Genomic DNA, 26378 nt, shown 5'->3' on the forward strand with positions numbered 1-26378 from the left:
TGTTAAGAAGGCTTCAGGGCGTCCAAGAAAGTCCAGCAAGCGCCAGGATCGTCTCCTAAAGAGGATTCAGCTGCGGGATCGGAGTGCCACCAGTGCAGAGCTTGCTCAGGAATGGCAGCAGGCAGGTGTGAGCGCATCTGCACGCACAGTGAGGCGAAGATTTTTGGAAGATGGCCTGGTGTCAAGAAGGGCAGCAAAGAAGCCACTTCTCTCCAAAAAAACCATCAGGGACAGATTGATCTTCTGCAGAAAGTATGGTGAATGGACTGCTGAGGACTGGGGCAAAGTCATATTCTCAGATGAAGCCTGTTTCCGATTGTTTGGGGCATCTGGAAAAAGGCTTGTCCGGAGAAGAAAAGGTGAGCGCTACCATCAGTCCTGTGTCATGCCAACAGTAAAGCATCCTGAGACCATTCATGTGTGGGGTTGCTTCTCATCCAAGGGAGTGGGCTCACTTACAATTTTGCCCAAAAACACAGCCATGAATAAAGAATGGTACCAAAACACCCTCCAACAGCAACTTCTTCCAACAATCCAACAACAGTTTGGTGAAGAACAATGCATTTTCCAGCACGATGGAGCACCGTGCCATAAGGCAAAAGTGATAACTAAGTGGCTCGAGGACCAAAACGTTGAAATTTTGGGTCCATGGCCTGGAAACTCCCCAGATCTTAATCCCATTGAGAACTTGTGGTCAATCCTCAAGAGGCGGGTGGACAAACAAAAACCCACTAATTCTGACAAACTCCAAGAAGTGATTATGAAAGAATGGGTTGCTATCAGTCAGGATTTGGCCCAGAAGTTGATTGAGAAGCATGCCCAGTCGAATTGCAGAGGTCCTGAAAAAGAAGGGCCAACACTGCAAACTCTTTGCATAAATGTCATGTAATTGTCAATAAAAGCCTTTGAAACGTATAAAGTGCTTGTAATTATATTTCAGTACATCACAGAAACGACTCAAAAAAAGATCTAAAAGTAGTTTAGCAGCAAACTTTGTGAAAACTAATATTTGTGTCATTCTCAAAACTTTTGGCCACGACTGTAGTTTTTCCTGTATTTAAGTAAAAAAGATACTGTAGTGCAATGTAAAAATAAAAATGTAATCAGTATAAATTAAATCCAGTACAACAAATCCAACCATTATGTATAAATATTTCACAGTTAATAATAGATCATAATTTGTTGCATTATAGTAATGAGACTTTTTTTGTATCACACCATGTCTACACCGGACACTAGAGTTGTCGCTTCATGCTGCAACAGCTTGAGACTCTCTGGACGCAAAATAAAATGGACCTGTACATTTTCCATTTTCTTGATAGTTTTTATGGGATTCATCCCTGAGTTTAACACTAAAGCATGGTATTAGGATAGTGTAATGGGCTGAATGTTATCTGTAACTGAAATCTCTCTCTTTCTCTCTCTCTCTTTCTCTCTGGTTTCTCCGTCTCAGGCTAACAGACCTCCTGCCAAACTCAATCTTCTCACCTGTCAGGTGAAGCACAACCCAGAGGAGAAGAAAAGTTTCGACCTCATCTCCCGTACGGTTGCACCCGTCACAATTACTTCACACACATGTTTATAATTCCGATTTGGGAGATCTGTAAAACGTAGTTAAAACCTGGCTGCTGAAGACCTAGCTGAGAATGTTGAACTGTGTTGTTGTTGTTATCTATGAGGAAATATTGGCTGAGGAAACAGTGACCCTGGCTGAGGGACTTTCTCCCATGTTCCTGTCCTTCCTTTAACATCTCATCTAACCACAGGAAACTAATGTCAGAGAGAAAAACAAGTTCAGTTTTGTGTCGCTCCATGAGTGGGAGAGTTTGAGCTTATCTTGCCTGCCCCATCCTCTTATGTTTTTTCCCCAGTTTTCCTCATTCCAAATGGATTCTCACAGTGGCACTCTTGTGAGGGAAATGCAAGCGTTTCTTCCTCAGTAGAATTGAATTGAAACAAATACGTTTATTGTCATTGTATAGTTATACAACGAAATTTAGTCTCTCATTCGAAAAGTGCACACACACACACCCATACCAAAAATATAAACTAGTGTAAACAAATGGTACAGAATGTAAAAGGTTCTTCAGATAGTGTATTCCAAACAGCAGAGCCTCTGAAATAACCCTATTTAATGAAATCTGTAACAGACCTTAAAGCTGAACAAAATAAAAGATAAATTATAAATATTAGATAAACTTAAACAACTAACTAAAATACAATTTTAAGCAAAATAATGACAAACTAATCTGAAATAAAGATAAATCGAAGCTAAATAAAAAATATTAAAAAACAAACTAAACTTTAAAATGACTAAAACATAAACTAAAATTGCAATCAAATCTGAAAATATAAAAATAAAAGCTAATTCAGAATATTAATAAACACTACTAATAAATAATAAATGAATACTATAATGGTATTTAAACAATACTAACATTTATGGAAATTTTATAGGACATAAAGTATGAATGTTATACAAGCCAGTTAAGTTGGATCAAACTTGCCAGGACAACGTACAATGTTTATTACAACCTAAGGACAGTGCTGTCTATTTGTGACAAAAAATATAATAACATTTGGACCTTGTTGTAATTTTGGTACAAATCAGTGTGAAAAGTGATTGTTGCTCAGAGTTGTACTCAAAATATAGGGCAGATCTTTTAGTCACTTTGTTTTCTCCAAGATCTATTTGTCCTTTGATCTAACACAGTCGTTCTCTTTTTCTTTCACTCTTAGATGACAGAACGTATCATTTCCAGGCAGAGGATGAGCCAGAGTGTCAAATGTAAGTGTGTTTGTGTGTGCTGTGCGTCCTTGTCATGTCCTGAAACCTGTCATATGACGTTCTCTAGAGTAACTCAAAGTAACAACAAAATACTGCAGCTTTTGCGTTAACTATGCGCGTCTCTTCTCAGATGGATCTCAGTTCTGCAGAACAGCAAGGAGGAGGCGCTCAACAACGCCTTTAAGGGAGACCAGCATGTTGGAGAGAACAACATTGTGCAGGAGCTGACCAAGGCCATCCTGGGTGAGGTCAAGCGGATGGCGGGGAACGACGTCTGCTGTGACTGTGGAGCTCCCGGTGAGTAACCTGGACATCGACAGGAAGGAGGAAGTGGAGAAAGAGGGAGGGAGGGGGGGCTGTTTTGAATTGTCTCACAGGAAGAACAAAGCGGAAGTTGGTAGTAAAGGAACTCTGATAAAATGATTGAATTTGCATATGCTGCTCTGTTTGGACCTGTCAGGAAAGACAAGCCCTGCGTAACAAAACAACCTGTCAAAAAAGAAGAAGAAAAAGAAACTGCCACAATAAGGCTGAACTTCATCTGTCTTTATTCTCACATTATTATTATTGTTTAATAATGAATGCAGCAATACAAATAAGTATACAATTTAATTCATTTATTACATATTTATTACATGTATTTCAATAATGCTATTAATAACAACATTTATTTATCTATTTATTATATAATTTTATTGATTTATTAAATATAATGTAATTTTAAAATGATGATGATGATAATAGCAGCATTTATTTAATATTTATTAAATATTACATTCATTAAAAATAATAATGAATACTACAATAAAATAAGTATATAATTATATATAATTATACATTTATTAAATATAATAATTGAATACAATAATGATAACAATACTTTTAATGTATTCATTATTATTATTTTTTAATAATAATAATAAATGCAGTAAAAATAATACAAATATACTATGGTTATATGGTAGAATTAAAAATTCAAATTAGTATAATAATATTTGTTTAAAACTAATAATAAATACAAAACAAATTATATAATTAAATTGAATATGGTAATATGGTAGAATTTGAAATTCAAATTAATATAATAATAATAATAATAATAATTTATTATTATTATATAATGTAATTTTATTTGTTTATTTCCCAAAAGTACCTCATTATATAAAATGAATTTGATCAATTTATAAAATATAATAATGTAATATAACAGTGATATCAACAACATTTGTTTATTATTCTAATTAATATAATAATGTTCATTTATTATCATCATCATCATCATCATCATCATTATTATTATTATTATGGATTTTCTTTTTTTAATTTACCTTTCCCAAAACACCTCTGGAAATGTTGCAAGCTACAGTAGATTCAGATTTTAGAGTATGTGTGCTAACTGCTCGCTCCAGCAATTTGCATAATTGATCATAAAGCTCTATTTGACATTCATTGTGGGAATTGAGGATTAGCCGTTTCAGCTTTTAAATTCCATTTCGATGTTACACATTCTTGATTGACAGCTTCTGTTAAAGCATTTTTTCCTCTCTCATTCTCCCTCAGGTCCCACGTGGCTCTCCACCAACCTGGGCATCCTGACTTGTATCGAATGTTCAGGGATCCACCGGGAGTTGGGTGTGCACTACTCCAGAATCCAGTCTCTAACTCTGGATGTTCTCAGCACCTCCGAGCTCTTGGTTAGTGCTTGATCTTTGATTTCACAGATTCCCCAGCACTGCTGCTGTAAGCCTAATATTGGGCTTATTTATTTAGTTTGCGCTGGATTCTTTAAATTCAGCCTTCATGCTTGAAATTTTTATAGGGTTTGCTTAAATCACTTGGGCTCTTTGGGAGTTATTCCACACGCATGATTTCAGCCCAAAGCTTTTTTGGCCAGCAATTTAGGATCATTAAAGCAATTACACAATACTGCAGACCTATTAGCCACAGTGAAAAAGCCTTGGGTCTCTGATTGAGTGCCAAGAGACATTGTTTGGCTGATTGGGATATTATGAATTAACAAAACAGATCAAATGGACCCTGAGTAAATGCTTTTGTTGGTACTTTAGAGTTGCTAAATGCAATTAGTTTTGTTTTGATTTCATGCATGTGTTTGCATGCATGTGTGTGTTGTGGTGTTTAGCTGGCCAAGAACGTGGGGAATGCTGGATTTAATGAGATCATGGAAGCTTGTCTGACGGCAGAAGACGTGATCAAACCAAACCCAGCCAGTGACATGTAAGCCAAAGTTTCTCTTTGGGAATTTGTGATCACTGATGTTGTATTTTTGTGCAAATTCATTCTTGTTTAATTTCCTTTTAATGCCTCAGGCAGGCGAGGAAAGACTTCATCATGGCCAAGTACACAGAGAAGCGGTTTGCTCGTAAGAAGTGCCCTGACGCGCTGTCGAAACTGCACACGCTCTGTGATGCCGTGAAGGCCCGGGATATTTTCTCTCTCATTCAGGTGTACGCTGAGGGGGTCGACCTAATGGAGCCGATTCCTCTGGCCAATGGCCATGTGAGTCTGTTACTATCTTTCTTCGGATTCGATAAGAGTTATTCAGTTATTTCCTTTAAAACATTTACCATGGTAATCATAGTTTGTGTTAAAATACCAAAATAAAAATGATATAAAATAATAATTAAATGTAAATAATTTTTTGGGTGAAAAAATACAATTTTATATATATGTATGTATATATGTATGTGTATGTGTGTATATACTGTACAGGTGTGGTCAAAAGTTTACATCACCTTGCAGAACCTGCAAAATGTTAATTATTTTAACAAACTAAGAGGGATCATACAAAATGCATGCTTATAAATAAATCTAGTTTTTGTCTTCTGGACTAAATGTAAACATCTTTTATGTAAAATACCTTATTCATGACAGCACTGAATAAAAATTAATAACATACTTTGTATGATCCCTCTTATTTTGTTAAAATAATTAAGATTTTGCAGATTCTACAAGGTGTATGTAAACTTATGACCACGACTGTATGTGTGTGTATAGATAATGTGGATTTGAATGTTTATTTAATTAATACTTTGAAATAAAATTACTTCATTAATAAAAAAATAAAAAAATAATAATTAATAAAAAATGTACTTGTGTTTTGAATTTAAATGTGGTCCCTTACTCATTTATTATTAAATTACAGTAGTTTTTTTTTTTTTTCAATGTGGATTTATCTAATACATTGGCATTTAAATAAAATATTTAAGTACTAAAATAATATATACATTGCACTATTTGAATCCGATCCCTTACTCATTTAATATGAATTTACATTAGTAACCATTACTGTGATATTTTGGAGGAAATTCATGGTAGTTTTTTGTAAACATAAAAAACAAGTATTCAGTAATATTTTGCATTTAACTGCAGATAATTTGTGTGCTTTTGAGTATAATAAATATTTAAGTTTCACATGAATCATCATCATTATTCATTAACCATTTCAGTCGTATCCAACTCTTGGTGATTCTCTCGCCATATGCGAATTTTCTTGCCGATGATTTTTCCGGGGTAGGTCGCCAGGTCTTTCCCCAACCCTGCCCATTATGTGACTTGGGACACTCACACACAGACGCATTCACACCTACTACGGACAATTTAGCTTCTCCAATTCTCGTATACTGCTTGTTTTTGGATTGGGGGAAACCGGAGAACCCAGAGGAAACAGAACCCAGGCACAGGGAGAACATGCAAAACTCCTTCACAAACCCAAGCTACTGTATAAATGTCATGTTGTTTGTTTGTTTGGTGTGGTAGGAACAAGGTGAGACAGCTCTTCATCTGGCCGTGAGACTGGTGGACAGAACCTCCCTTCACATCATAGACTTCCTCACCCAGAACAGGCAAGACTCAGACAGCCAAGCAGAGGCTGGAAAACACCTTTCCCGAGTTTATTTCCCTTCTTTGCTGACCAAGTGCTGACTGATGCTACCCAGCTAAATCTGAATGAACGGCCTTTTTTGTCATTGATTTGACCAAAGCTGTTTAAAAGTGCTGGTTTTGAATGTTAAAGAGGCAATTATAGCTGTGCCTGGAATGGAAAATTGAGATTTAATGTTTTCTAAAAAGGCAAAATTGTGTGTTTCTCCCCTCAGTTTAAACTTGGATAAGCAAACGGCTAAAGGAAGTACAGCGCTGCATTACTGCTGCCTGACGGACAACAGCGAGTGTCTCAAACTTCTGCTGAGAGGAAAAGCCTCTATAGACATCGGTATGCAGCAAACCAAATCTCCTGTAGTCCCTGTTGAAACAGGAAGTTTGGGTGTGACATTTTGACGGGATCCCTTTCATGATGTCTCTAAGGATTCCCAGGGTCCTTATTTTGACTGCTGGGAAAAGTTAGTGTGGTGATTTGTAATTCTGTTGTTCTGTTATTAACAATCTGTCCACCAAGAATGGGAATGGGATATGTGGCCTAGCGGTTCTGCGTGTGTATGTCTGTGGGTGGGTGAATCTGTGCCAGGGAATCTCCTCTCTCAGATCTCTGCCAGTGTCTTTTGTGAGCAAGCTGTCTGGATCGACTTGGCTTTGTCTTGTCTGTAAAGTCAAATTCAGCACAGGAAGCCAAGAGTACAGAATGTGTTGGGAACCTCATTCTTTCCGGCTTGGCGACTGTGGTACTTTCTAAAATGTATCAAACCAGTGTCTCCTCCTCTTGAAATGTGTTTCTGTGTATGTTTAGCTAATGAGGCTGGCGAGACCCCGCTTGACATCGCCAGGCGACTCAAACACCTGCAGTGTGAGGAACTGGTGAGCTGTCATGTTGTACATACAAAGTTCTTGTAGTTTAATATGCGAGATAACTGGCCTAGATGGTAAGATGTTGTTTATGGTATGCTTGTCTCTCTTTTAGCTGAACCAGGCACTTGCAGGGAAGTTCAATGCTCATGTGCATGTGGAGTACGAGTGGAGACTTCAGCATGAAGACCTGGACGAGAGTGATGAAGATCTGGATGAGAAGGTGAGGAAAAACTCATTAAGGAGAAGTATTTTGGTTAGATTTTGCTTGACTAATATATTTGTGTGTATATGTGTAGATATTTAGTATTAGCTAATGCCTAATTTAGTGTGTGTACATATTTAGTAATATTTAATTTTCAATCAAATAGTTATTGTGGCAGAGTAGATTAAAATATAGTAAAAATCAAGTCATGTGTTCAATGCTGTTTTAACTAAATTAACACAATAAAGAATTATATTGGATTATTTTTAATAAGTTTGCTTAGATAGTTTGAACTGATTCCGCATTTCAAATAACATATTTTGCTAATGTCCAAATATTAAATTGACCAAATAATAAGTGCTTTGTAATCATCTCAATAGTTAAAATGTTGATTAATTTTTGTTTTGCTTGCAAAATCTTTGTTGTGATTTTTTTTTTTCTTTCTTTTTTTTTTCTTAATAGTCAATGTTTACCCAGTCCCACTTATGACCTTTGTGTCTACAGTCCAGTCCTCACCGGCGGGACGAGAGGCCCATCAGCTGCTACACACCGGGCAGTAACTCCCTTCAGCCCAGTCCGGCCAGCCTGGCACGAGACGCTCGAGACATGGTCAAAGACAAGCAGCGGTTCGTGCCCAACCTGGTCAACAACGAGACCTATGGGACCATTATCAACACCAACTCACCGGTCACCATGTCCACCTCTGCTCCACCTCTACCACCCCGAAATTTAGGTACTTTACATTTCACTCAGATAAAAGAAAAAACACTGATTGAGAGAAGAAAAAGACCTTTGCCTTCAGAACTGCCTTAATTCTTTGTGGCATAGATTCAACAAGCTGCTGGAAACATTCCTCAGAGATTTTTGTCCATATTGACTTGATGGCATCACGCAGTTGCTGCAGATTTGTCGGCTGCACTTCAATGATGTGAATATCCTGATTGAGATCTGGTGACTGTGCAAGCTCTTTGAGTATAGTGAACTCATTGTCATGTTCAAGAAACCAGTTTGAGATGATTTGAGCTTTGTGACATGGTGCATTATCCTGCCGGAAATATCCATGCTATCATGTTGTTTACTCGAAATTCTGAACCAGACCAGGCGTTTTTTTTCTACTATCCCATTTTGGTGAGCCAGTGTGAATTGTACCTCAGTTTCCTGTTATTAGCTGACAGGAGTGGCACCTGGTATGTGTTCAGCTGCTGTAGTCGTTCTGCTTCAAGGTTCAGTGTGTTGTGTGTTCAGAGATGCTCTTCTGCAGACCTAGGTTGTAACGAGTGGTTATTTGAGTTACTGTTGCCTTTCTATCAGCTGAACCAATCTGGCCATTCTCCTCTGACCTCTGGCATCAGAAATGCATTTTAACCCACAGAACTGCCACTCACTGGATATGTTCTCTTTTTCTGACCATTCTCTGTAAACCTTAGATGTTGTGAGTGAAAATCCCAGTAGATCAGTTTCTGAAATACTCAGACCAGCCCAAACAACAACCATGCCACGTTTAAAGTCACTTAAATCAAGTTTCTTCCCCATTCTGACACTTCACAGTTTGAACTTCAGCAGATCGTCTTGACCATGTCTACATGCTTTGAGTTGCTGGATTAGATATTTGTGTTAACGGGCAGTTGAATAGGTGTACCTAATAATGTGGCCGGTTAGTGTATATAAAATGTCTAGCATACATTTGACCTACTTTTTTTTTTAAATCATTGCTGGATCCACTTTGTTAATATTTATAATTGTAAATGAAAAATATACTAAACATACACAAAAAGCAAATGATTCTACGAGTCACTAATTCAGTTTGATCACATTCAGGCCACATCTGGCTGCTGTATTTTTAGCCTCACAAATGTCAGGTCTTAAAATGGCAGAAATCTCTTTGACTTGTTCTTGTATTCTCACCCTCACCCAGTTACACTGCAGAGCTCCATGGCAACGGCCGTGTGAAGATTCTGACCTATATGTGCACTCCCAAAGTCTCTGGACAGGGAGCCGTTATGAGCTCAAACGCTGGCCGTCTATCAAACGCTTTCAGAAATGTTCATAAGGACTTAAAGGTCTGTTAAGATGACATAAGGGAGATGCCAGTAAACAGGAGATTGGTGGAATTTGTCTGTTAGATTTTCACTTGGATAAAAAAAAGACACTGATTTCTGTGTTAGAACAAGATGAGTGAGGCTTTGAAGTGAATCCCATAGTTTGAGTTCCTCTGGTACATACTTCACAATGAGCGGTTTTCTTAAAGACACTAATGGAATTAGATGCATAATGGATCTCTGCAGGTCTGGCGCTGTCCTCTCTTTTCATCTCACATTTAATCTATTTTTCGTCTTCTCTTCTCCTTCCCACAGTACAGCCGTCTGGTCTTGCTGGAATGGCTCAGGGATCGCCCGGTTGGAAGCCTGGCTCCCTAGATCTGACTGGCAGGCAGAGATCTTCCTCTGACCCCCCCAACATGCACCCCCCAGCACCCCCCTTACGGGTCACATCCACTTCCCGTGAGTTGGCTGTACATGAATGAGTGGATGAACTTTTGCTCGAGGCAGAGCGCTTCTGTTTCATGTGGTGCTTTGTGTTAAGATTAGATTGGAGTCAGATTGTTCTTTGATTGATCCTGGATCAGCTGGTTGAGATGTCATGGTGGTGTCTAAACGTATGAATATTAATTAGGTTATGCTGTGTTTGTGAGTTGAGTTTGTCTAATCACATAGCCTAATTGATTTTCATGAACCAATACCAGGTATCAGGCTTCAAAAATTCTGGTCTTCAGGACAAGCTCGCTGTCATTCTCTTTCATTCAATTCATGTCTGTTCGGGGATTTAAAGATCAGTATATGCTCAGATCTGTCTTTTTGTTCTCTTAATTCAGGGTCAAAAAGTTACTTTTAACTGTTTGAAATAGCATGAGATATCGAAAAATTGTCTTTTAAAGTAAAGACTTATAAAAGCCAATTTAATATCAGAATATTTTAAATGTTTTATTATTTATATATCATTATTATTACAGTGACTCTAGTTATGCTCTGCTTTACAATATTTAATCAGCTATACATAAACTATATTTTAAACTAAAAAAAGCCTATTTAAGACTATTTAATAATAATATTTTAAATGTGTGTGTGTGTGTGTGTGTATATATATATATATATATATATATATATATATATATATATATATATATATATATATTTATATTTATATATATATATAATGTTTTTTTTTTTTTTTATCAACTATATATAAATATATAAAAACTACAAAGCCAACAAGTATACTTAATATTAGTATTTTTAAGTATACTAATACTATACTATATATATATATAGGGTTTGAAATTAACTTTTTCTCTCACTGGCCAATTTGGCTACTCAATTTTTAAGTTACCAGCCATTCAGAACTTCTACTAGCCAAAAAAATAAAAATAATTTTTTTTAATAAATCAGACTAACTATGCGTAGTGACATGTATGTTTAAGTTATCCAGATATGCGCAGATTATGCGCAATACGCTGTAATTTAATATATCATGATGACTCACGAGTTGAGTATTTGCCACTTACGCCCCTCTGGCTCCAAGCCCTCGATATATAAGTTTTGTCTGTACAGGCCATAAAGGAAAAACTATATATATATTTGGAAATTTAGGAATTGTAGTTTCCTTGCCAATAAAATAAATAGAAATTCATAAAATATTAAAACAAAATATTAAAATATATATATTTCTTTCGATTTATACTTTTCGTATTTGCAAACAGGCAATAAAATAAAACGTAAATATTCTTAACCTTTAAAAACAAGACAAAGACAATCACAAAACAAAGGCAAATAGTTATTAAAAATAATGACAATATATACATATTGTGGATTACAGAAATGTAGAATTTTCGAATTAATCCTATAAACTTAACAACTACCTTACTATTAATAAGCAGTAATTCAGAGTTTATTGAGGTCGTAGTTAATAATTGGACCTTGAACTAAAGTGTGACTTTTTTAATATAAAAATATATCTTTACAGAAATCAAGGAAAACCCTGCTACCAATATTGTCAAACATAAAATATTGAAACGTCTATGCTTTTTTTTGTTGTAATTGTGAGTTGTTTATGTTTAACATAATGTTTAACATAATTGCATCTATTTGATGGTCTCTGCAGTTCTTGTGCCCAGTGGTGCTCCCCCTCCTATGACTAAAACTGCCAGTATGATGGAGGCCAAGAATATACAACCCAAACCTGGACACGGTCCTCCTGGTCAGAACATCAACCGGGCTACAAGGTCAGAATACTAAATAACCCATGACCACATGCACACACATATGCCCTTTACTCTGACAGTCCTGCCCTATAGGACAACACAGACTCATTATAGCTGCGGTTAGCCGCTAGTCCTTCAGTGGAACTTTCTCCAGTGTTTGGTGAGCGTGTCCTTATCTGGAAGCAGAGGTGGAAAATACCCATAGGGAACTTTCTGATTTACCAGGTCATTAATTCCTATTCAAGTCCTCATTCACGCACACAGTGCCAGAGGACGACACAAGTAGGGCGCTCATCTGAGCATGACCTGAGTCTCAATATTACAAGAACTGAACACAATATTCACATCTCTTCTTTTTGTTGGTTGCAGCGCGGACAAAACTGTCAGTAAAAGCACACTGATGCGCTCTGGATCCATCGAGAGACCAGGTAGATGTCAGAGAAACCATGTTAACTGTAAGTTGATTGTTTTAATAAAAGGCTTGCGGCCATTATTGTATTGAATAGGCAATTCTGACAGTGATGTCATTTCCTGTTTTTTTTTATTTTTATAAACAGCTAAAGAAGTTCCTGGAGGCCCCCAAAACACCATTGGTCAAACTCTGCCCGCTACCCACATGCCCAGGAAAACCTACCTGGTATGTTTAACCACTAGAGGAAATTCCAGACATGTGAATCAAGTGAATTCATGATGGATACCGCCTAATATGCCATATTTACATAACATATTTACTGTGTATGAGATGCTAAGTGACATGTTCTTGTGTTTCCAAACCTGATCGGTGTGTGGCAAGCAGAAGCCGAAGCGTGTGAAGGCCATGTATAACTGTGTGGCTGATAATCCAGACGAGCTGACGTTCTCTGAGGGAGAGGTCATCGTGGTGGATGGTGAGGAGGACCAGGAGTGGTGGGTGAGTATCCTGACTGCTGCACACTAGACTTCACTCACTTTATATAGTAGCAGTGGTATGAGAGAGAGAACCAGAGAGGAAAAGTGAGTTGACTGTATTTCCCTTTCTATTACTGGCTGGTTGTTAATAAGTAAACTCACTGAGGGCCGCGGCCTGGTTCAGGGTCTCTTGCTGGAAAACAAGTAGTGTGTATTCAGCCAATCGCCTGCGTTTCCACTGGCTGTGTTTAGTCATTCATTCTCCTTGGAGGCTCATCAATGGTACAGCCAAATCCCCAAATCTCTGTGTTCCTGTGTGACTTCAGTGGTATTTACATATGAATAAATGTGCTTCAGTGGGTTCAAACTGCATTTACACCTCACTTGTTGTTGTTTTATTACACGTAGCGTCGCACATTTTTATTACTCAGATCAACACTAATATAATTTGTGTAATAAAACATGTATAGGCCAGGTTTTTGGTGAAAAGTGAAACATTTTAAAGTGAAAAAAAATGAATCCAGTGTTATTTTAGTATTAATTATATACCATTAAGATATTTATTACAATTTTGAAATCATTTTCTTTTATTATTTCAGTAGTTTCATGTGCTTTTACTGTCTAGCTTTAATTTTTATTTGATATATTTTTCTTCATTTTTAATTTTAGTACTTCAACTTTTCAACATTTCTAATTTTCAATTATGTAATTTTAAGTTTACATGTTTCATCTAATATTGATAATTTTATTTCAGCCTTATTTATATTAACAAAAATTACAACACTGGTTAAATCAGCTTTATCTGTTGTATTGGTATAATGACACACAAAAAAGCCTATCTCTCAGCACTGTGTGCAATTTTAGGAACATTTCTAACACACTTTCTCTTGATTGTTTTGTAGCTGGGCCACATTGAGGGAGAGCCAATGAGAAGAGGAGCGTTTCCTGTCACCTTCGTGCAATTCATTATGGACTGAAGGGCCGGAGATCACGGACACTGAGCTGGACGGATGACGGCACTTCTCTGCCTCTGTGTCCCCTCACTAACCATCATCATCATCATCATCGCTATTCCCTTTGTCATGAGGCTTGTGTCCTCTCTGAGCTTCCACTAATCCCTGCTCTCACCCGGCTTGAGCAGTCACTGGAATATAACAAACTTCCTGGGCTTTTGTTTTTTTCTTTAGTTTTTAAGTTTGTGGCCTAGATATGTTGCAGAACGACAGTTTGTTGCAATAAATGCACTTTTGACTTAATTTATCATGACCACAATGCTGAGAAGAATGTCACCAAGATGAAGGTTTTAGTCCGAGATCATTCACATCCTTATTCTTTTTAGACACAATAAATAGTGTAATGTTTTGAAGTACAGTACACATTATCTGTGAATATAGTCTTATTTGCCCACATTCCATGTCTGGCAAGGAAAGGCAGAAGGATACTCTGAGAATCACTGACTTTTGAGGACTCGGTTGGGAAAGATAGCTTCGTCAATGGTGCTAAGCCAGGAATATGCTACGAGAGCCGTCTGCCCCTAGGAGGGGGAGCTCCGATGTCCCCATTTTCACGCTACCTGCCCCAGTGCTGAGTGTATAAATAGGCGTTCCACCGCTCACACCTGGGAAATATCTGAAGTGCACTGTGGATGAGAGAGATGGAGAAACAGACAGACGTAAGAGCGCTTTTGTTCTGGCTAAGGGACTGGGAACAGGAAGACTGAATGAAAGAAATCTTGACTCTGTACCTTCTGGGAGATTTGAGCGCTGTGACAGTCTTCGTGAACATTCGGTGGCCTCCAGGGAGAGGAAAGGAGCCAGTGAAGAGCATCAAGAAGGTTTATTTCTGTATAGATATTTATAATTCTGAGCTGTCCTTCTGTGGTCTTGATTTAGATGCTCTTATTGATTTTAATGATCTTTTGCAGATCTTCCTTCAGTGTGTAGGCAGTTTGCCTTGAGAGGCCTGTGGAACGCTGTCATTTCTCAACTGGCTCGTTCTTTCTTGAAAAATTCAGTCATTAACTCACCCTTGTGTTCTTTCAAACTGTGCAAAAAGAACAAGTACTGCAGAATGTGTAGAGTGCTTTTTCAAAATGGGGACTGTTAATGTTAGGCACTATGAAAGTGGTCCATAAGATTAATTTGCTATATTCAAAGTCTTCTGAAGCCTTATTGTAACTGCGTGAGGAACCCAATATTCAAAGGAAAATTCTGTCATTTACACATCCTCATGTCGTTCCAAACCTGTGTAACTTAACAAAAGAAGATATTTTGAAGAACATGGAAATTTCTCAAAATAACTTTTGTGTTTCACAGAAAAAAAGTCATACAGGTTTGGATTGGAAAGACATTGTTATTCGCTAAAAATCAAACCTGACACGTGTCATATTTGAAAAACACAATTTTAATTTGTCTGTTGTAGTCAACATATGGGTTCAGTGTACTTGGAATGCAGTGCATGTGTCTCATGGACCACATTTACAATTTCCTTGTCTTTTTTTGAAAGCTTGACAGGTTTGTCGCCATTTTGGAAAAAGCAATCTTGCCATTCTTCAAATTTTTCATGGCTAGATAGAAAGTCACACAGGTTTAAAATGGCACGAAGGTGAGCAAATGATGACAGTATTTTCATTTTTGGGTGAAGCTCTTGCCTTCCTTCAGTGTGTAGAACATGAACACACACTGAATAGTTTTCAGCTTGAGAGCACTAAAACCTTGTCATTTTTAACAGATTCCAAGGTGTCAGTTTGAGATATGAATTATGCATTTCCACCAACCAGGATGTGCCCTGATTTGGTTGACCAGATGGGTGTTCCCTGTACCAGTAATAACTCAGCAACTGTATTCCAGGGGAAATTAAAATCCCCCATGTCATATTTCCCTCCCAACACTTCTCTTAATCCTTTCTAAAGCTTTGAATTGCTCATCCATCAGTAATTGTGTGCAGGAGCGTTTTTAATGTCATGAGTGTTTGATGTGGTTGCAGAGCAACTTAATAGAGTCTGTTATGTAACTTTTAATTACAGTCATGTTAGTCTTGATTGAGCTCGGACCAGAGTGACCTGTAACTCAGGCAGTGACGGGATGTAATTATCCTGCGTTCTGGCCGGCTGTGATTGTAAATAAATGTAGACTTTGCTTTGTGCATATTTAATTGTAAACAGAGAGCTAAACTGATAATGACTGGCGTTTTGTTAGATAAGACTGTTACCGTACACTTTTAACTAAGATGAAAACAACCTCTATTCATCCGTTTACCATAAACGTCATTGTTGCTAATATATAAATATATGCATATATGTACAAATAAATGGGAAAACTGGAATAAAAAAAAAAAACATGAATTCATTTCTTGTTCATGTGTTGCATTATTCAGGTAGATTAAGTGAAACTGCCAGATAAAAGGACAATAACCTCCTGATGGGTTAATAAAGAGGTCCATAACTCAATAGGTTAAAGAGCACTGCCATCTACTGGGGATGAGGAAAAAAAACACGAGAAGAAACTCCACATTACATTCGCATTGATTTATTGTACCGTATTAACTGATCCGATCCCACTTGGACCAGGACACTGGAGGACGACAGAAGACGGGCATGTTCAGAAGTGCAGGATACAGGGTGCAGGGGGTTTGGGTTTTACAGCATCTTTGTGTTCCACTGACATTAATGTACCACGCTTAACACAAATCCCACTAGAGCCCAAGAAATCACGGATTCACTGGCCCATAGTGGGAAATGTGCTCTGAGGTTGTTGTATATTTACATTAAATAAGATTAAATTAGGTTACAAAAATAGACGCAGTCCGAACTTGGACTTTTGGGTTGGGGTTGTTAGGAGAAGAGGATGTTGGGTAAGATGAATGAATATGGTGTAAACGTGGTTGAGAAGACCGAACAGCTGTACTAACATTAATCAAAGTGAGACAAATTCCAGCATATCTGTTTAAAAAGGGCACCTTCCACAAACAGACTGACTTCCTCCTCCTGCTAAAGGAACCAGTGAGGGTGGAAGAACAGAGCGTTCCCAGCACTCCTCAGGACTTCTCTGAGGCCAGAGCACAGTCGAAAGAGGTGGACAGGACTTTACAGATGGCCTGGGCTTGTTCCTGCAGAGCACAAAAATTATGTGTTAAAGCTACAGAATATAGCAGAGTTTTCAATGTACACTACCACACTGAACACTTGACACTTTGCAGACTCTGATCGGGCTGTGCACGTTCATGTGTTTTGGAGGAGGTATCGCTCTGAAGGGTGCTTTTTTTTTTTTTTTTTTTTAAAGCTAGCTTGCTATTGCTAGACTCCCCGAAACGGTCTACCCAAGCTTTGAGCAGAATAACTGTTTTCAACATTGATAAGAAATGTTTCTTGAGCACCAAATCAGCATATTAAATGATTTCTGAAGGATCATGCGACACTGAAGACTTGAGTGATGATGCTGAAAATTCAGCTTTGCATCACAGGAATGAATTTTAAATAGAGTAGCTTTTTGTTCTAGATTATGGTTCCTTCAATTTAAAATAAAATAAAATAAGAATTTCAAGCCGTTTTAGAGCAAATACTTAAATACTAAATATTTCTGCTACATTATCAGGTCTTTATATGCTTTCAGAAACACTTCCTGTTTTCAGGTCTTACCGCATTACTGCACTGATACACCCAGATGCTGCAGTCATGTTGCTTGGCATCAGTGGTCTTCAGTGCGAGCAGGTTCTTTCCAGCACCCAGACCATCATCATAGCAAAGCATACGCACAATCAGGTAGAGTGGGTGACGGTGAAGCACATCCTGAGAAAAGAGAGAATCAATAACAAATCAGATACCCAGCCATGCCATTACACTGAAATCATGTATTTCATAGTGGTGTAGATAGATGTTCGGTTTCAAGACGTGCAGTTCCACATTATTTTTTGTGAACATGAATTTCAAGCTTCTCTCAACATGCTCCTTTATTTCGTGTAAAAAGAAAAAGAGCCAAATCTCTCATATTAACAGTTAAAAACAACTCACACACTGGTCTAATGAGGCCACTTTAACTCCATACTTGGACACTCCCAGAATCATTTCCTCATCTCCAGGCACAAACGGCAGTTTTCCATCTTGCTTTAAAGTGAATACATAAGATTAGGTTTTTAAACAGCTTCAGACAAAAAAAAAAAAAGCTTTTTTAAATCCAGTTCGCTAGATTAGAGGTCTGAGAAGATATCTGAGGCTACGTTTACACGTGGATGGCTATTTTCATAAACGGACATTTCTCCCCTCTTCGTTTTCAAAAATAACATCGTGCACACGAACCTGTGTATATGCTGTCAAGAGCATGCCAAACCTGTAGGTGGCAGTGTAACGAGAAGCTCAAGCCCACCTTAGCCAATCAGAATCCCGAAAATGGTCACATTCCGTGACGTCGCTGCCTAAAACTCCGTTTTTCTCTGTTTACATGCAAACGTGCAAACGAAGATTTTCAAAATCTCCACTCTGGCCGGAGTTTTTAGAAAGAATCGGTTTCATTGGCGAATCCTCCGTTTGCGTGTAAACGAAGGGTGCAAACGAAGGGAAATGTCTCCGTTTTTCAAAATAACCATGTACGTGTAAACGGGGCCTGAGAAACACTGTTGAAAATGGATCAGACCGAGCGTCACAACAAAATTGTAGCCAATCAGCAGTAGGGGGCGTGGCCACTCATGATGGGGGAGGAGAGAGAAGAGTGAGCAAGAGGGAGATTTGAGTGTAAAAATAGAGATTGCAAAAGAGAAAAGGTCAGAGGAATATCACTGGAAATAGAAGGCTTTTGATCAGGCGAGAGTTTTAGGACCTGCGGTAATATTGGAAAAGCTTTCCAGCACAGGAGAGACCTAAGGCCTGAAAACTGACGCCAAGGATGCATTTTTTCAGCACCATACGTAGAATGGAGTAACATTGGTTTTGCTATGTTTCACAGAACCAAGGTATGCTGTTGTAATGTAAACTACAGTAACAGGACAGTTTTGAGTGTCATTGTTTGTCTGAAGCTGGTGAGCTGCTGGTGACTGTCAACATACTCTTGCTTGTACATAGTCTTGTGTACTGTATTCATTTTTTGTTCTTCCTTGCAGTTTGTTCGTCATCTTTGCTTTATTTTTCATAAAATAATTATTTTGCTTTGCTTCAGCTGGAATAAAGAGACCTCCACTCTTGCATCGAGTGTTTGTGCATTTTGGGGGCGGAGCAATGAAGGGAGGGCTGTGTTTGTTTGGGGTGATTTCAAATATCAAACAGTGTTCCTCAGAAATCACTCACTGCACCTTTAAGGGGGTTACACCTTCCCCTTCTGTAGATCCTTACCTGAGCTGCATCGATGAAGTTGATCAGGTCTAGAGGCTCCTGGAGGGTTTTGCTCATCTTAAACTGCAGCTTCTCGATGGCTCCCACATACTTGACTCTGAACTCAGCACACGTGTCAGACACAGCGTTACCTGAAGGGTCAACAAGGTCAGGAACTCTTACGGAGTCAAAAATATACAAGCATGCGTTTCTAAAAGACTAACCTGAGCTCTTGGTGGAGTCTGTATCAAGACTGGCGACTGTGCTTGACCTAGACAGGCCTCCCAAACTGGAATCTACTGACTGAAAAAAGGGAAATTACAGTTTATAATGAACTTTGTGGTATACAGAACTCAGCAGACAGAATTACTGAATCCCAATTCACTCTTTTGTAAATTATTAGGTCCCAAATCATAGCATATTGTACTTTTTTATTAAGGATTTTTGTAGTATGAATCCATGCATGCCTTATGAGCTAATACTGGCCAAGACCTCTTTCGCTGCACTCTCTGTTATGAAGCTGCCATTTTATTATATTGTAGTACAGGCATACTGGTTCAATTCATAGTTAAAAAAGTATGTCATTTAGCATAACTAATGCAGTATGTGCTTTCTATACCTAGCAGCAGGGACGTGCACAGACATTTTGAGGGGCAGGGGCTCAAGTGAAATAAAGGGCACTTCTCATAATTACGTTTTTTTTTGTTTTTTTTTAAACAAAAAAGTATATATATTAACGCAACTCTGACTTCCTTTTTAAAAAATTTATTAAAAAAGTTAATTAATTTTATCTTCCTCAAACTCACGCAATTGTTTCATTTTCAAAAGATGTCTACAAAATAATCCGTTCACACAGAAACCATGGTCTCCTTAGTATTCACTAGGTTTATAGAGCAGCAAAGGAAACCATTCCACAATGTGCATGTTTTGAAAACATTTTCTATGCTACTAGTTTCAAGTATATATGAATAGTTCAGATGCAAAAGCCTCTAAGTGCCATCTGAAATTTTCTTCTAAAATAAGTATTTTTTTTCAAGTTCAGTAATTTAACTTAAATTACAATTAATAGGTAATTTTCATTGCCAGTAATGTGAAATAAGTGAACATAAACATACAAGCTTGATAAAAATGATCATTATAAGGAAATTTCAGATGGCACTTATTTATAACCTAAATAACTGCATCAAGCAGAGGGGCGTGTTTTACTAATAATTTGTTTATTTTTGCACAAGGCACTACATCGTTTTAATTATTTTGGAATACATAACACTTTAAAATTAAACTTCCCAAAATAATTGAGTAAAAATTCAATAAAAGCCCATGTCAAGTATGTATTTGTGGTTGTATGGAATACTATTTTATAAAGGTTTAGAGGAAATAAAAAAAAGTTAAATTACTCATAAATAAAAAGTTAATTTATAAATATTGTTATTTTGAATGTTTAATGTTTACTTATTTCTACTCAGTTTTATTTATTAATGTACCAGATGCAGTTACTCAGATTTACTACATTTTTTAGAGTGTATCCTCCATCTGTTTGCATCTGTAGATTTCTTCTAAATTCACCAATTTAGATTTCTAAATTTCAGGGGGAAAGACTCTTGATGTAAGTCATTAACTGGGGATGTTCTGTATGCAAATTAGGCGTCAACTAGTTCAAATGCACACATTTGCATCTAATTAACAGGGCAATGCAGGTAAATAGGATAAACAAAATAACTAAAGCATATCACCTGGTGGTGATATATGCTTATTTTATTAGCTTATTTTATTACATGGCTTGGTTGAATTCCAATGTAGAATGCGGTCTGTTATTTCTTGATAACAGACCGCTGTGCGGAGTATAACAGACCGTTGCCATGAAAAACAGAGCGTTGCTATGGACTCACAGGATTCTAACCGTAGAGACGGAGCGTACTATTTTCTTTAGCGGAAGCAATACAATCGGGTTTAACAATCGGGGGAGAGGGAGAGGGAGCGCTTCAGAACTCCTGACCTGATATTTAGATATACTATTCTTCAAAAAATATATTTGTTTGACAGGGAAGCTGTGCGCAAACAGAAATATATATTATTTAAAAAAAAAAAAAAAAAAAAAAAAGCACCCCAGAAAAAAGGGCACTTTCTCTCCAGGAATAAAAAGGGCAGGTGCTCAAGCCCCCTTTGATGTCTATGTGTGCACGTGCCTGCCTAGCAGAAATGTGCAAATGGAGATTCAGCCAACATTTAGTTTATGACGTGTGTACTTGATTACTTCTGGTGAACTGACCTTGCTCTTAGTGCTGACCTCACTGCTCTGGGAGCTGCTGCTGCTGTGGCGCTTCTTGACCTTTCGAAACATCCTTCACCATGACGCCAGTGCTGCAGTTCTCCAGCTTACCAGCAGATGGCAGCAGAGTCTGAGGAGATTTATCAGCTTTAGCACCATTTAAAGGTAGACTATGCAGTTTTATTTTTTCAAAATTTCAAATAATGGGTCAAAACACCATCAATCCTTGTTCCAAAACGTGAGAAGAGAGTCTGCTGGCAAAAGAGAACAAGACAGAGCTCGTGATAAAATGAGAATCAACATTGGCCTGGCTTTTCGGAGATGGCGAGAACCGAGGGATTTGAAACGTTGTAAAAGCAACGCGGAGATGCTGTTTTTATTACTCAACAGGTGAGTAAGGTATTTTATTAAACATCATAAATTGCCATATGTAGCTCTCTAACAGAGTTCAAGCATTGTAAAGCATTATCTATTGTGAAGGGTCATTTCATTATGGTTGTTGTGGCGCTGTGCTGGTATTTTCAATGAAGTGTCTATTAATGGGTATAACTACAGTAACGTCTTTCGCTAGTTAGCCTGAGATTCTTTCAATCTAAACTGGTTATCTCTCTTAAACCTAGTAGTAAATAATTTATGAGTAGTGGGATAATCTCTCTCTCTTTCTCTATGAGGAAGAATCATATTCATCTGCACAACCAAAGCACAAGCACAACCAAAACAATGTCCTTCCACAAAATGCATGTAGTGTTGTTACATAAAACAAAAGTTACATAGTGTACCTTTAAATTAATCAAAATCACACCCGTAGTGGTTTTCTGTAAAGCTGGTAAGTTACAAATGACTCTAACACTGAAGATAACGTGCAATATATAGCCAATATAATATTTTAGAGACTATAATTAGAATTAAACAGAGAATTAAAGATAAACAAAACATTTTAATGACTTTTCAAGCCTTGAAATCAAAAAAAAAAAATTGATAAAAATAATTCTCATAATTTTATAACATGATACTGTAATTATCTAATTATTAATGTGTTGGAAAGTTTGATTCATTCCAATGAATCAGTTCAAAAATGTTCATTTAAATTAATCGTTTTATAATATTCACACTCAAGACTGACTTCGAATCAAATAACTAACGTTATGAGTCAAGAGTGTAAATTAAGTGCCGTCTCAGCGTAATGAACAATTAACGTTAGGTTCCTTACGTAGTATTTCTGTTCAGATACACTTATAACGCTACATATCAATACTGCCTTTATACGAGTTTAAGAAACAGCATGGACAAACATGTTCTCGGGGTTCGAGATGAGCCCACGCCCCTATAAAACAATGGTGCTAAACTTTGGGTAACTTTCTAGTAATCTACAGAGAGGCGCTCGGCTCGCGCACTAGCTCGTGGTGTGTGATTACTAATAGACACGAGCTCTCCGCGATCACAATGTTAATGAAAACCCCTTTGAAAATAACGGAAACCCGTTGCTAGGATAAACATTCAGCAGCACCCCTGACCCACGTCTAACTTGATTAATGCAAACGCAAAGGGCTGTTATTTGGTCGTTTATTGGCATTTCTATAAATAACTATGGATAATATGAACTTGGTAAACAAGCACACTGGGCATACCTCTATTTTGAGATCAATATGCAGCAGTGTAGGGCTGTAATAATTATTAATATGGTTCATCAAAGCGGCGGTCGGTAGCTCTCTCTCTCTCTCTGCTTTGGCGAGACGTGCGTTGACACTTCACTTCCTGTATGGCTCCACCCTGCACCTCTTAAAGGGGACGCACGGTAGTAGATGGCTAAGTTTGGAATGAATATCAACTTACTTGTACTTACTAAAAACACTGCACATACTAATATTTTTAAGTGGCAAGTGGCTAATGAATTAAGAATGGACAGAACATCAACTTACTAACTATAAGCTGTATTAATTAATAAATTAATTAATAAATTCGTATGTGGCTACATTTAGAATGGACGGAATAACACAGTAGTAACTGTATTATGTATTTACTTATTAAACAGTAAGCAGTTCTGAAGACAGAGTCACGCGCTTCTACTGTGACACAGTTCAGAGCCGCCGTTGAGTTCAGTGAACGAGAAATGATTCAGTACGTGGAAGAAAATGATTCAAAGATTTGAACTCCGAATCATTTACGAACGAAGCACCGCTAATTCCTCGCTGCTTCTTCCTCGCAGTCTGAGGTGAATTCATTGTAAAGTCGTCAGGTGTTGCTGTTACAATGTCGACTTTGAAGAAAGTTGTATGGCCCCAAATCATTCTCTTCGGCGACTCAATAACACAGGTAACATTTTGAGTCACTGTGCCATTTAAGTTTTAATACTTACTGTAACATGCATTGTTTTTGTTTCAGTTTGCCTTTCAAGCGAACGGATGGGGATGTGAAATCTCACATAAACTCGAGAGGTAACGTTAGAGAGTTCATGACAACACACGGATATGCATCATTGTATTCACACAATGATGCATATGATGATTTTATCATTTCTTTGATTTATTAGAAAATGCGACGTGGTAAACAGGGGCTTGTCGGGATACAACACAAGGTGGGCTAAGATTGTGCTTCCTCGCATTGTGCCCGTTTCTGATGCTCCTATTGCGGCTGTTACTGTTTTCTTTGGCGCCAATGATTGTGCTTTGGAAGGTAAGACCATGTCACGTGTGTTGTGCATCATTGCTAAACAACAGCGGCGGTGATTTAGGAGACTCACAATAGTTTTTGTTTACAGACAAGAACCCCGCGCAGCACGTGCATCTCCAGGAGTTCTCCGAGAATTTGAAGGACATTGTCAGATATCTGGTGTCTATAGGAGTGTCTAGTGACAAGATCATCTTCATCACACCACCACCACTTCAAGAAGCCGCCTGGGAGAAAGAGTGCTTGCTAAAAGGTGACACACTCCTGACTTTAGGTCGTGTTCAATACTAGTGTACTGAATGCTGGAGCAGTAAATTCAGTGCTTAGTGTAAATTGAGTGTTTTGCATTGTGGGATACAGTGTACTGTTGTACACTTAACAAATGTAGACAGTGAAGTATACTTATTCTACAAAAACTTCAGCAAAAATACTCTGCTTCCAAAAATCATTAATAAAGAACGTGCACCAGGTGTTTTAGCTGTAAATGGAATCATATATTCTATTGTAATTGTGCAACAACTGTCAAATTTTGTACATGCAACTTTTCTAGTTTTATTGTAAATGGTGAAAAGGGTAATTCATTCATTTAAACAAGTTTACCATGCATCCCCCTTATTTTCATACCGACATGGAAGTAATATCAGCCACATTTTTAGCATCTGTATCTTGAATTATGCAATTGCACACCAGTTAATACGTTTTACTCGAATCTTGTACAGTATTAAAAATGCAAAATATCCAGATCACTTAATTGAACATGCAAAACATATGAAACTTGTATCGCTGCATATTGCATGCCGTTTCTCATTCCATAAAAAAAACAAAAAAACATTTGGTCATATAGACTGTGTAGCAAGCAATAATCTAGTATTTAATTACAAAGTGTCTCTCACACACACATTGAATATGATTTTCATCAGGTTCAGCTTTGAATCGGTTGAACTCTGTGGCTGGTCAGTATGCGCAGGCCTGTGTTCAGGCTGCAGGACAGTCTGGTGTGGATGTTCTGGATCTCTGGACACTCATGCAAAAAGATGGACAGGTAAAGCACATGCTGGCACATACTGTTGTGAATGAACACTGAAATGAAAATAACGAATATAAACAAATGTGTTTTCCCCCTCAGGATTTCTCAGTGTATCTTTCGGATGGACTTCATCTTTCTGATAAAGGAAACCAGTTTGTGGCAGAGCATTTATGGACACTTCTTGAGAGGCGAGTGGCTGACTTGCCCTTCATTCTGCCTTACTGGGGGGATGTGGACCCAAAATGCCCTGAGAGCAGCCTACTGTGTGATTAAAACTCAGGTCACATGATGCACAGCGGATTAAACACCATTTAGTTCCTGTGGTTTAAATTAGAACATTTTTGGATACACTAATCATAAATGGTGGAAGGAGCAGCCGCCAGCCCTATTTGCAAACAAGGAGTATTTTGAGTTACTCAAGCAGGTTAAATGACAAATGTCACAGATTATGTTTGATGTTCTGCCAAAAAATATTCAGATTTCTGAAGTATTAAAGTTTTGGTGAGGCCAACTGATTTACTGGCGTACACACACACACACACACACACACACACACACACACACACACACACAGCTTCTAGTAGGGACAATGACCACTTTCATTTTATACCTCCTGGCAAAATTCCAATGTATTTTTTTCAGCCTAGGTCCATAAAATAATTTGAAACACTTCAGTGTAGAGGCAGTTTATTCATGTGGGTTCATATCCCTAGAATATGTGGAATAAATGTAACAACCAAGCATCAGAAACACATTTAAGGATAGTAGATTTACATTTCTAGTGAGAGGTTTTAATTATTTCTGATTTTATATACAGGAATATAAGAAACAATACAAAATATGTATTTAGCCTATTGACTTATGGCACATGAAAACGTTGTTAAAACTCAACTTTAATAGTCATAGTCTGATAATTCACAGTGGGGGCATAATAGTCTATACTAATACTTCTAAAGTATCGACTGATTTTGGTCACGTCTATACATCCGTTTTAGTGGCAAAAAGATGAAATCTATGAAATATACACATCCCTGGCTCTGTAATCAGTGTTTCACATATTCATACTGGTATATTAAAATGACACGAGATGCTGTAGAGTGTAGAGAGCACATATTAAACTGAACAAGCCTTAAAATATATGAAAACATTTTTAACATCATGTGCACTTTCTATCATTAAGCCAAGAAAACTCATTATAAATAGCATCTCCTCTTACAGTT

The 26378-nt window shown here is 37.6% G+C and overlaps 3 protein-coding genes across 5 annotated transcripts in view; 2 read left to right on the forward strand and 1 right to left on the reverse strand.

Annotated features, from left to right (window-relative positions):
- Positions 1 to 16244, forward strand: part of asap2a (ArfGAP with SH3 domain, ankyrin repeat and PH domain 2a) — a 61439-nt gene extending 45195 nt beyond the window's left edge. For all 3 annotated transcript variants that reach the window (XM_084096109.1, XM_084096107.1, XM_084096108.1), the window contains 17 exons: positions 1454 to 1541; positions 2740 to 2788; positions 2919 to 3085; positions 4349 to 4482; positions 4929 to 5023; positions 5116 to 5305; positions 6566 to 6651; positions 6904 to 7019; positions 7491 to 7558; positions 7662 to 7769; positions 8256 to 8484; positions 10106 to 10252; positions 11910 to 12030; positions 12379 to 12464; positions 12567 to 12646; positions 12806 to 12919; positions 13800 to 16244. In XM_084096109.1, the coding sequence (XP_083952235.1) occupies positions 1454 to 1541; positions 2740 to 2788; positions 2919 to 3085; positions 4349 to 4482; positions 4929 to 5023; positions 5116 to 5305; positions 6566 to 6651; positions 6904 to 7019; positions 7491 to 7558; positions 7662 to 7769; positions 8256 to 8484; positions 10106 to 10252; positions 11910 to 12030; positions 12379 to 12464; positions 12567 to 12646; positions 12806 to 12919; positions 13800 to 13874 (1953 nt within the window). In that variant the 3' untranslated portion in view covers positions 13875 to 16244. The remainder of the gene's footprint in view (positions 1 to 1453; positions 1542 to 2739; positions 2789 to 2918; positions 3086 to 4348; positions 4483 to 4928; positions 5024 to 5115; positions 5306 to 6565; positions 6652 to 6903; positions 7020 to 7490; positions 7559 to 7661; positions 7770 to 8255; positions 8485 to 10105; positions 10253 to 11909; positions 12031 to 12378; positions 12465 to 12566; positions 12647 to 12805; positions 12920 to 13799) is intronic.
- A 164-nt stretch (positions 16245 to 16408) lies between these two features.
- itgb1bp1 (integrin beta 1 binding protein 1) lies at positions 16409 to 23225 on the reverse strand. The gene is made up of 7 exons (XM_084096113.1): positions 23093 to 23225; positions 21465 to 21594; positions 19420 to 19498; positions 19217 to 19347; positions 17906 to 17998; positions 17534 to 17683; positions 16409 to 17004 (listed from the first exon to the last, which is right to left on the reverse strand). The coding sequence occupies exons 2-7, from the start codon at positions 21534 to 21536 to the stop codon at positions 16933 to 16935; spliced, it is 597 nt and encodes a 198-aa protein (XP_083952239.1). The 5' UTR covers positions 21537 to 21594; positions 23093 to 23225; the 3' UTR covers positions 16409 to 16932.
- Positions 23210 to 26201, forward strand: iah1 (isoamyl acetate hydrolyzing esterase 1 (putative)). Its single transcript, XM_084096112.1, has 6 exons — positions 23210 to 23777; positions 23847 to 23899; positions 23995 to 24137; positions 24223 to 24384; positions 25052 to 25173; positions 25258 to 26201. The coding sequence occupies exons 1-6, from the start codon at positions 23715 to 23717 to the stop codon at positions 25429 to 25431; spliced, it is 717 nt and encodes a 238-aa protein (XP_083952238.1). The 5' UTR covers positions 23210 to 23714; the 3' UTR covers positions 25432 to 26201.
- Positions 26202 to 26378: the final 177 nt, after the last annotated feature.

Source organism: Abramis brama, assembly GCF_963993115.1.
Source record: "Abramis brama genome assembly, chromosome: 21".
In the NCBI taxonomy this organism is placed as follows: Eukaryota; Metazoa; Chordata; class Actinopteri; order Cypriniformes; family Leuciscidae; genus Abramis; species Abramis brama.

What these genes read in the sequence shown, in the direction of transcription:
- itgb1bp1 (XM_084096113.1), bottom strand. Translation starts at nt 21,536, where the DNA reads ATGTTTCGAAAGGTCAAGAAGCGCCACAGCAGCAGCAGCTCCCAGAGC. An exon ending in ACTTCATCGATGCAGCTCAG is followed by an intron (nt 17,999 to 19,216) that starts GTAAGGATCTAC and finishes TTCACTTTAAAG; the next exon opens with CAAGATGGAAAACTGCCGTT. An exon ending in TGTATCAGTGCAGTAATGCG is followed by an intron (nt 17,005 to 17,533) that starts GTAAGACCTGAA and finishes TGTGCTCTGCAG; the next exon opens with GAACAAGCCCAGGCCATCTG.
- iah1 (XM_084096112.1), top strand. Translation starts at nt 23,715, where the DNA reads ATGTCGACTTTGAAGAAAGTTGTATGGCCCCAAATCATTCTCTTCGGC. An exon ending in CAATGATTGTGCTTTGGAAG is followed by an intron (nt 24,138 to 24,222) that starts GTAAGACCATGT and finishes TTTTGTTTACAG; the next exon opens with ACAAGAACCCCGCGCAGCAC. An exon ending in TCATGCAAAAAGATGGACAG is followed by an intron (nt 25,174 to 25,257) that starts GTAAAGCACATG and finishes TTTCCCCCTCAG; the next exon opens with GATTTCTCAGTGTATCTTTC.